This window comes from Hydra vulgaris, chromosome 09 (genome assembly GCF_038396675.1).
Source record: "Hydra vulgaris chromosome 09, alternate assembly HydraT2T_AEP".
NCBI classification, from domain to species: domain Eukaryota; kingdom Metazoa; phylum Cnidaria; class Hydrozoa; order Anthoathecata; family Hydridae; genus Hydra; species Hydra vulgaris.
Genome location: NC_088928.1, coordinates 19,304,617 through 19,315,210, shown reverse-complemented (window position 1 = coordinate 19,315,210; position 10,594 = coordinate 19,304,617). Strand labels below are relative to the sequence as shown.

The 10,594-nt window shown below is 26.6% G+C and overlaps 1 protein-coding gene across 1 annotated transcript; it reads right to left on the bottom strand.

The window, feature by feature from the left end:
- Positions 1–3,347: 3,347 nt before the first annotated feature.
- On the bottom strand, positions 3,348–4,563 carry LOC136085036 (uncharacterized). The gene is made up of 2 exons (XM_065806396.1): positions 4,042–4,563; positions 3,348–3,947 (listed from the first exon to the last, which is right to left on the bottom strand). Exons 1-2 carry the CDS (start codon positions 4,552–4,554, stop codon positions 3,678–3,680), a joined length of 783 nt encoding a protein of 260 aa, XP_065662468.1. The 5' UTR covers positions 4,555–4,563; the 3' UTR covers positions 3,348–3,677.
- Between the last annotated feature and the right edge of the window lie 6,031 nt (positions 4,564–10,594).

Genomic DNA, 10,594 nt, shown 5'->3' with positions numbered 1-10,594 from the left:
AACAACTGAAACATATAAAACTTTAATTTCAAAGATGTGTTACTTTTCAAGAAATTCCCAAACAATATTTGTAAATAAAATGAAAATAAGTTAATCGTTATTTAAAAAGTTACTTGAATAAACAAGACTTTCAAAGGTATCGAAGATGTAAGTTATTTTGACTGTGTTTGTAATAGTTCAAAATATTGTTCCCATTTTACTTGTACTTCTTCTATTTCAGCATTTTCAAACACATAGTTTCTATCGGAACTAGAGCAAGCTTGTGGAACAGACTTCTTCAACTTCTTCTAGATTGGTTTCAGTTACAATGCCAATCCACCACTTATCATCATAGACTACAGCTACATAACCTCCTAAAGTAACAGTATCAATTTGAAATATATCTTGTTTCCTTTTAAGATTGTGGATTATTGTATTATTAGTATCCGTACTACACCTCTTTGTCCCAACCCTGTTATCTCCAAGATTAATAAATTGATGAAAGCTACGAGTACCAGGTAGAGTTGTTACACCAGTGTACCTTTCTTTTTGCTCTTCACGTTGCACTTGTAAGTCCAATCCCTTTATGTAAATGAAGTTAACAACCTTGATTTTCTCAATGCAAAATTCATACATAGCTTCTGAAGTGAGAATTTGGTTTCTGTATGGTTGTTTTTAACTTTCTTGTGCTGTTAATCTTTTTACAGTACCACCAATCCCATCGCATGGTGACTTTCCGTGGGACGTGGCAAAAAAGTTCCATTCAACTTTAAAGGCAAATTCGCTCTCTAGTTGGCATAGATTGTAAAAGCTTTTACAATTTTTGTACTGTCCTGCGCAACCATCAGTGAATAAATGTAATATGGACATATTGAAAAATTTTATTTTTAATATTGGTATGATTAGTTGAAATATTTTATACATGTAAGTTACATCATGTGTAATGTCGTCTGATATAAAACAGTAAGAAATATGTTTCAGTACACCTTTATCATCTTTATAGTATATCACTAATGGATGTAAAGAACATTGTTAGGTGTTTCATTGATAGCTTTGTATTTCATCTTCGACTACAAAAGCATTATTTTCAGCAAAGTCGCCAACAATGATAATGTTTGATTGATCCATATTTTGTTTTAGTTGGTTAAGGTACTGAGATTGAGAGCGAGCAATAAAAGAATGAGCTTGTAGCTTTTCAAAGCAAGATACTAATAGTTCAACAAATGTTGGAACATCTGCAGTTAAACTCGATAGTGTTGCACGATCAGAAGTTTGCCATTGCTTGTAGTGTATCTCAAAATCATCTTCGTATTCTCCAAAGATCTTATACAAATATTTGGTAAGGGGTTCTTTACCAGGACAATTATCACACTGTGAAAGCATGCATTCTTTGTTTTTTACTGAACAAACGGTTTTCGAAAGTAAATCCTTATACTTTAGTCCAATATTTAAGGCATCTACAGACAATTTAGCATTTTGGTGATAGAGTTGCAAAAAAAACCGTTTTTTTTTTAATTGTGTTTTTTTTGCAAAAAAAACATGTTTTTTTTTGTTTTTATAGTTTTTTTTGTTTTTTTAGATTAAAAAAAATTATTTACTTTTATTTAATTTCTATTTTTATTATAAATGTAATACAATATATAATAGTAACATGATATATGATAAATATATAGTACATCACTTGAAAAATTTATTTTTAATTATCAAAAGACTCTGTATTCTGGCTTTCTTGTTCATTAAGGTCTTCTATTGTAAAGTCAAATCCGTATTCTTCAGAGTCACTTGATACCTCTGACTCTAAACTCTGTGAAGTACCATTGTCCAGAAAAAATTCTTGGCTTTGACTTGTTGATGATTCTGCATTACATTTTAGATTTTTGAGTTGTAAATTATGTGATATAAATACTAATTTTGAAGCTCTGTCATTTGTTAATCTATTCCGTTTTTGATTGTGGATCCAAGATTGTCTACTAAATGATCTTTCGACTGCAGCACTTGTTGGTTGAAGAAATAAAATTTTACTTGCAATATTTGATAGTATTGGAGCACAAGAACAACATATTCCCTTCCACCAACTTACAGGAGATGAATGTTTTACTGAAGCCCATATAAAAGGTTTTGCAAAAAGTCCTTCGTTTGATCTATAATCAGCTATCTCACCCAAAATTTTGATCATCACATTCTTTAATAGAAGAATCCATTCTTCCTAATTTATGTAGCGTTTCAATGGCATCAATCTAAAGAAGATGTTTTAAATAAGGCATCTTAATTCATTTTAAATATAATTTCCTTTTTTTTCAATTAATTTAAATGAGGATTAAATTCTGAAAATACTCACCATTTCATCTCCAGAGATATGACATCCTTTATAACGTGGATCCACTAAATTTGCAGCAAGATGAATGTTTCGAATGTGAAATTTCCTTCTTTTGGCAATTATTTTCATCATAGCATTTTCCTCGCTTTTTAGAATTGGACTGCAAAGGATATTGTCCTGAAAAGACTTTTCTAAATCTGAAAATGTTTTTGCAAAAATGGAGAGACTTAATTTATCTCCTTCAACTGCTGCAATGGCTATGGTATTGGTTTTAATAACTTGATAAACCCATCCACTTTATCCCAGAACACTTCTGACAACAATAGGTTTTGAATAGGCTTAGCAAGAGATTTTGCTTCATCGTAAATAGCTAATCCCCGTAGTGCTAATCTGTTGTTATCAAGACTTTCCATACAATGTATAATTGAAGCCCATCTGAAGAATATATTTATTTATAATTAAATATTTATTTGCCTAATGTTATTACCATACTAAGTATTATGATTTATAATGTAATATAAATTTTTTTAAAATTTATGATAATACTTTATATGTTTTATTTTTTATGTTTTTATGTTTAATTTTATTATAAAATTAATTTTTAATAAACCTAGTTGTTACTGGAAACTTTAGTGATTGTTGAATGATTTGTCCTTATTTCTGCTGATGTTGTTTTAACAAAGCTGATAAAATTTGAGAGTTCTTTATCCCTTTTACCACCATTGTGCAATTTCTTTGGGAATCTGCTATTGATTTTATGTTACTCGCATCAGTAAAAATTAAATTTAAGGTATGTGCCAGGCATCCATAAGGATATATGTGAGGAAATTCAGTAACTATTAGTTGCCGTGCTTTTTTCATATTGGCTGCATTATCAGTACAAACACCAAGAACTTTCATAGGTCTAACATCGCATATTATTTTTTTAACTATATTTGCCATATATTCGCCTGTATGACTTTCTGCGCCTAAATAAAGAGTTATACGTTTAATAATTATAATAAACTATACAAATTTAAATATTTTTGAAAAACTTTACAACTTTGGAGAATATAAAATAAAACTTGCTATCTGACAATTCTGAAGACATGATAACTAAAATTAATCTAAAAAGACTACCTGTTTCTATGCTGGTCCAAAATATAGGTTGAGATACCGTTACAACAAAATTAGTGATTCCTTCATTCCTGTAAATAGTAAAATCTATCTTCATTACTGATTTTTATTATTTATGAATTATACACATGAAGTTAGAATGCACCTAAATTATATATGTGTAGCTTACATTGTTACATAATTTTGTTATATAACGTTTGAAAGTATCTAGGTATTGGATACTCCTATACTAGTGCACAAATCAGAACATAGATAAATAGTCCTACTATTTTAAATCATATTTTCCTTGCCTGATATTGCTCCACCCATCACACAAAATTGCTACACTTAAAGCAGTTCCCACAAGTTCTTTAACGGTAGTTGAGGTTTCATTATAAACCCTTTCAAGTAGGGAATTAGACAACATATCACAGTTAGGTAATTTAAATGCAGATCTCAATTTTGCAAAACTGTCTATCCATAGTTTATTTTCAAAAACTCTTAATGAGCACCCAGTACCATAGACAGCGCGTGCTAAATCCATTTGCGATTCATCCTGTAAAAACATGAAATTTACAAAAATTACTAAATAACTAAATAAAGTTTGCTAAATATTTGAAAGTATTAAATATTCTAAATATAATTCTTACTATTTGTTCATTAGTCATTTTGTCCGAGAAAATGTAGGATGCAATTTTATTTTTCTGAGGTGTGAATGGAACTCTTGTTGAAGAATGCAATCGTTTCAAGGGAGGCTTATCTGAATTGGTTTTATTTGGGTTACAGTCTCCAAACTTAGGGGTTGTAGACCTACTTTGGTTTCCACAACAGCTTGGGGTTCGAAAGAAGGACTCAATTGGAATTTGCAATATTTTTTCCTTTTTTTCCATACATTGAATAGGTAAGTTTTCAGGAATATCTTCTTCCATCATTAGTTCAGTTTGAACTTTCTTTTGTTTAAAAGGCATATCGTTCAAATATTTGTTTTTTATTTGATCTCCACATTTCATACATTTTGCAATGTGCTCGGTCATTGGAGTGCCATTTTTTGATAGCTTTAAGCTGCAAAATTTGCATATAACTTGTTGAATTTTAGAACCTCCAGATTCTAAAGGTGCCTCATTGAACAATGTAGCTACAAAGCATTTCTTTCTGCCTGGCATTTTTTGTTTTTAGATTTCTTTTTTTTTTTAAATAAATATAAACAATATTTTTAAAATTGTTTAATATTAAGTTTTTTTCATTAGTTATACAAACTTAGTTATTGTGTTATTTTTATTTACTTAAATACTTTTTGAATAAATAAAATTTTAGCTATCTAATCGCAATTTGAATAAACATTTGAAAAAAATGATTTAATTTTTCTAAACTCAAATGAATCCAAGATAAAAAAACTTATAAAAAACAAAATTAAATCTTCAAAATAAACCAAACTATTTCAATTTTAAATTCCAATAATTAAAACTAGTTAAAATTTCAATTTTAAACTCTGTTTAAAATTGAAATATATAAAATAAAGAAATAAACTATTAAAATTTTACAAAAGTAATAAACAAAAGTAAATAAAACATTAAAGTAAATTTTATATAACTGTTGGTTCATTTTTGTATTTTGCAATGCAAGGATATTTCATTCATTTTTATGAATGAAATAACACTGCTGAAATAACATTTTTATTTCATTCGTTCAGTAGAGTTATACTTACAATTAACTAGTAGCTACTAGTATAGTTTTTTTGAGATATATTAAAAAAATTACTTAATTTTTTTTTTAATATTTAATACTGTTTTTTTTTTAATATGCATTTTATTTAATAGAAAACATTCATATTTTCTATTAAATAAAGGTTTACTGACACTGTAACTTTTTAACGGGATAATTGATATATAAAATTTAATGGACACCTCAAAAAAACAAAAAAAACCCATTAAAAACATGTTTTTAGGACAGGCCTGTTTTTTTTGCAAAAAAAAAGTGTTTTTTTTGAGTTGCAACTCTATTTGGTGATAAGAACAAACAAAAATAGAATGTGTACCGCTTGCACCTGGCAAAATGCACCACTTTGGTCTAAGTGAAGCAAATTTTGAGTACCTTATTTGTATTTCTGGATTGTTTTCTTTGTATAATACATATAGTTCCTTTAAATTACACAAAAGCAGTTTTTTTTGTTTATGGACGTTCTTTTCAATGCTAACAATCTTTTTTTCCAGGCATAGTTCTACATAAATCAGTCGAGTCATAAAAAAATTTAACAGAATCTTCTATTTCTTTGTGTAAGACTTTACCTTTATACAACGGAGAGATAGCTAACAATCCTTTTTTATTAAAAATTTGTCTAGCCATTTTTGCTTATTCTGTAACTGCAAAGTTATTTTGTACTTCTAATATTGACCAACTTGGGGGTGCCAGTGTTAAAAGTTTAACAATAATTCTTTTGTCAGAACATAGATTTTTTTCTTTTATCAAGCTCATAATTTCATCAAAGTTTTCAGCCTTCTTTTTCATGTTATTTGTTTCATAACACAGTTTTGAGGGAACATTGAATTGACTTTCAGATTTTCTAGTAACGTTACTTACCATTTCATTGATGCGCTCAACTTTTCGCTTTTCTTCTGAGAGTATATGTTTTGATGACTTTGAATGAGATTTTAGAGGAGATATATTAAAATTTTCAAGTTCTTCATTGATCTCCTGTCTTTTTGATTTGAATGATGATATTAGAAAATCCTCATCTTGTTCACCCTGACTTTGCTTCTCTTTCTTAAGATCTGCTTGTCTGGCAATCTTTTGCTTACAAGGTTTGCAAAGTTTCTTTCCAGGAGCAATATTTAAACTACTTCTCATCATGATTTGTGATTCATTTATTGTAACTACTTTGAGATTTTCTAAAAGTAATTTATTGTAACTACTTTGAGATTTTCTAAAAGTAATTGAATTGTATAAAGCTTATCTGCACAATTGTTTAAAACATTGTTTATGTTTGTGAAAACACAAATTGAAAAAGTATGTATATTAAAATATTTAAATTCTACTTCTACTTAATTGTGATTTTCTTTGTATGTTTATGGAATGGATCACAGCATGCTTTCTGCCATATAGGATACATTTTCGAATATTTTGTAGTATGTCCTTCACATAACATTATTAAGTTTGATAGTTCAATGTTACAGCGTAATGATATAGTTATTTTTTCTTCTTTGCTTAAAGTTTCAATAACATCTTGTTGGCCTTTGCATGCATCTGATGTCATTAAGCCAATAGAACACATCTTATAATAAATTACTTAGTATGAATGTATTTCCTAAAAAAAAGAGAATTCTTCTTTCCTACTTAGTTTTCAGTTTAAAAGAAAAAAAATATAGAAATAATTCAAACCTTTTCAGAATACCTGTTGTATAATTTTTTACACTGATAGATATTGTTAATTTTCTTTATAGATATATATATATATATATATATATATATATATATATATATATATATATATATATATATATATATATATATATATATATATATATATATATATATATATATATATATATATATATATATATATATATATATATATATATACAATCTATATATATATCAAATTGTTAATTTGTTAAAATTTGAATAAAATTTCACCAATAAATGCTGTTCTATAACTGAACTTTTTATAAACTAGTTATTATAATCTTATACAAAATATAGTTGTCAAAATTTTTTTTTTAAACAAATGCACATCAATATCACACTTAATTAGTTTTTATATAAAAACAATTGTTTTTATATAAAAACTGATTAAAATGTTTTTTTCAGTTATTAAGATCAAATAACTAAGTTATCAATTAAGACTTCCTTAAATATAACAAAGTTGTTTTTGTTTTTTTAAGGAGTCTATAAACCAAATTTAATATTTTACAGAACTCTATTTGCAAGTTTTTTAAAAAAATTTATTGAAAATTTGATATATCTTTGAAATTAAAGTTCCATATGTTTCAGTTGTTTTTCCAGTTAGATTTTTTGTGCCTAGTAAGATTATAAGCAGCTGAAAATATTAACAGCAAAAAAAAAAAAAATTTGACGGGGGTGTTTTGAGATATTGGGCCCCAAAGTTGGTTTATAGAAACTAGTTGTTTTATTAACTTTTAAGCATGTTCCTTTTATATTTCAGCATTTTAAGTACATTTATTGAATTCAGCGTCAAAAAAACACTATATATGTTTATTTTCATAACTTTGCCATTTTTATTTCCTGTTTTTTTAAGAAAAATGTTTTTTCAGAATGTTATGAAAACCGGGTCATTTTGGGAAACCAGGTCAATATTAAAATTGCAGTATCTTGTCAACCGCTCTTTTAGAAAAATTGCAGTATCTTGTCAATCTTGTCAACATTTTTAGCTGAAATTTTATGTGTCAACTTTTCTTTTTAAGATGCAACAGCCAAAGATGTTTTTAAAAAATTTGAGGACCCATGGTTCAAAATTTCCTGAATTTTGGGTGATTTGATGCGGAATTACCCAAAAGTATTAAATCGCCTTGGATTACAAAGGGTTTGCGAAAACCTTCAAAAATTAAACAAAAATTATTCATTAATTACTTAAAATGTAAAACAAATTAAAATAAAACCATATATAAACCGCTCTTTTAGAAAAATTGCAGTATCTTGTCAATCTTGTCAACATTTTTAGCTGAAATTTTATGTGTCAACTTTTCTTTTTAAGATGCAACAGCCAAAGATGTTTTTAAAAAATTTGAGGACCCATGGTTCAAAATTTCCTGAATTTTGGGTGATTTGATTTTATAAAAATTACGCTAAACTTTTTGAAAGCCTCAAAAAAAAAACAAAAAAAAAAATATTATTTAAATTTACTAGGTAAATATAAATTAAATTTTAAACGCACTTGGTTTATAATAAAAGAAATTACTGGGAGCAAAAAATGTACATCTCACCCTTTACCTAACATGGTTAAACATAATAATAAATTTTTATATGATAAAAGACAAATTACGGAAGAGTTTAATAAATATTTTGTGTCTGTAGGACCAAATCTTGGAAAAAAAATTCCTATAGCAAATAGAATTTTTTTTTGCAAGATTTGGAATGATCTATGTTTCCCTCTAAACTCTTACTTGAACTCTTTTGAATTATCTTTTGAAGAGTTTGAAATTGCCTTTAAAATGTTAAAATCTAACAAAGCAGTAGGCCCTGATGGTATTAATGGCAACATTATTATAAGTTCATTTGATGTTGTAAAAGATATACTCTTTAAGATATTTTCAATATCAATTAAACAGGGAATTTTTCCACAAGCTCTAAAATTAGCAAAAGTCATACCAATATTAAAAGGTGGTGACATTGAGAATATAAGTAACTATCGTCCAATTTCACTACTTTCTGTATTCTCTAAAGTTTTAGAAAGAATTTTGTACAATAAAATTTATAATCATCTTACTATAAACAATTTAATATGCAGCAATCAATATGGATTCCAAAAAAATAATTCCACTGAACCATTCTACAATTTACAAGAAATACATCTGACACATTTGAAAATTCTCAATTTACTTTAGGTGTTTTCATTAACTTGGCAAAAGCTTTTGATACTATTGATCACAAAATTCTTTTTAAAAAGTTGGAGTGGTACAGAATTACTGGAAATATATTAATTTGGCTAAAAAGTTACCTAAATAATCGGAAACAATTTGTTTATGCGGATGATAACGTATCATCTAATTTGTTAAATATTTCATGTGGAGTTCCTCTAGGATCCAATATTAGGACCCCTCCTATTTCTAATATATATTAATGATCTACCAAAAGCTTCTAACCTAATGAAAATTATGTTTGCTGATAATTCTAACTTATTTCTTTCTCATAAAAACATTTTTACACTTTTTAGCAACATGAACATTAAACTAGCCAAAATTTCCGAATGGTTTAGATTAAACAAACTATCATTAAATATTGATAAAACTAAATGGATTCTTTTTCATTCTTATGGAAAAAAGCACCAGCTGCCTAGCAACTTACCCTTTCTTTTTATCGATAACATAATTATTAAAAGAGTTCTAGTGACAAGATTTTTAGGTGTATATATCGATGAAAATTAATTGGAAAAGCCACATTGCTAACTTGTGCAATAAAATTTCAAAGAGTATTGGCATTTTATACAAAATAAGAAACGTTCTTGATAAATATACCTTAATTCAATTATATTATTCACTAATTCATTGCCATATTAACTATGCAAACATTGCTTGGGGTAGCACTTATAAAAGTAAACTTAAACCTCTCTATCGGCAACAGAAGCATGAAGCACGCCTCTTAATTTCAAGGACCGTTTTGCTCACGCCAAGCCTTTTTTATATGATATGAAATCACTCAATATATATAAGTTAAATGTTTTTAATATTCTTTGTTTTATGTATAAATGCAAAACCCACCCGTTTCTATCCATAACTTGTATTTACAAAAAGATAGAAATAAATATATTTTAAGGAACGATAATTTAATTCGACAACCATTTTCTCAAACTAATTTTGGAAAATATTTTATTTTATTTCGCGGACCATTTTTATGGAATAGTATAGTTCTAAATACTTCTAAAGATTTTTCTCAAGAATGTAATTTTGATTCTTTTAAATAAAATCTTAAAAAACTCATTTTTTCAACTGAAAATATAATCTACTTTTAAATTTTTGAAAATCCCTTATCTATATTAGTATATGTATATATTTAATGTATATTCTTTTTATTTATTTTTTTGTTTGTTTTTTTATCAACAAGCAATCATTTAACATGTTTAGTTTTAGTGAATTATTTAACATGTTTTAGTTTTTAAGTTTTAGAACTCTTCTATTGTAATATTGTATGTTTATTTTTATTTTTATTTATAATTTGATATTACGAACTTTATATGCTTTTATTATTAAATTTAATTTTGTAATAAAAAAAATCGAACAAAAATAAATAAATTACAAAAATAAAAACATTGAAAAAATAATAATAATAATAATAAGAGTAATAAAAAAAACAAAATTGAAATATATATATATATATATAAGAAAAAGAAAATAAAAAATAATGAATGTATGCGTATCTGCCAATATATGTATGTTGGCTACGTTTGGAGGTGAACTATCCTTTGGTAGTGGTTTGGCGTTTTTGTCTTCAGAAGCGTAAACGTTAATTTATATATTTGGCATTATATTCAGT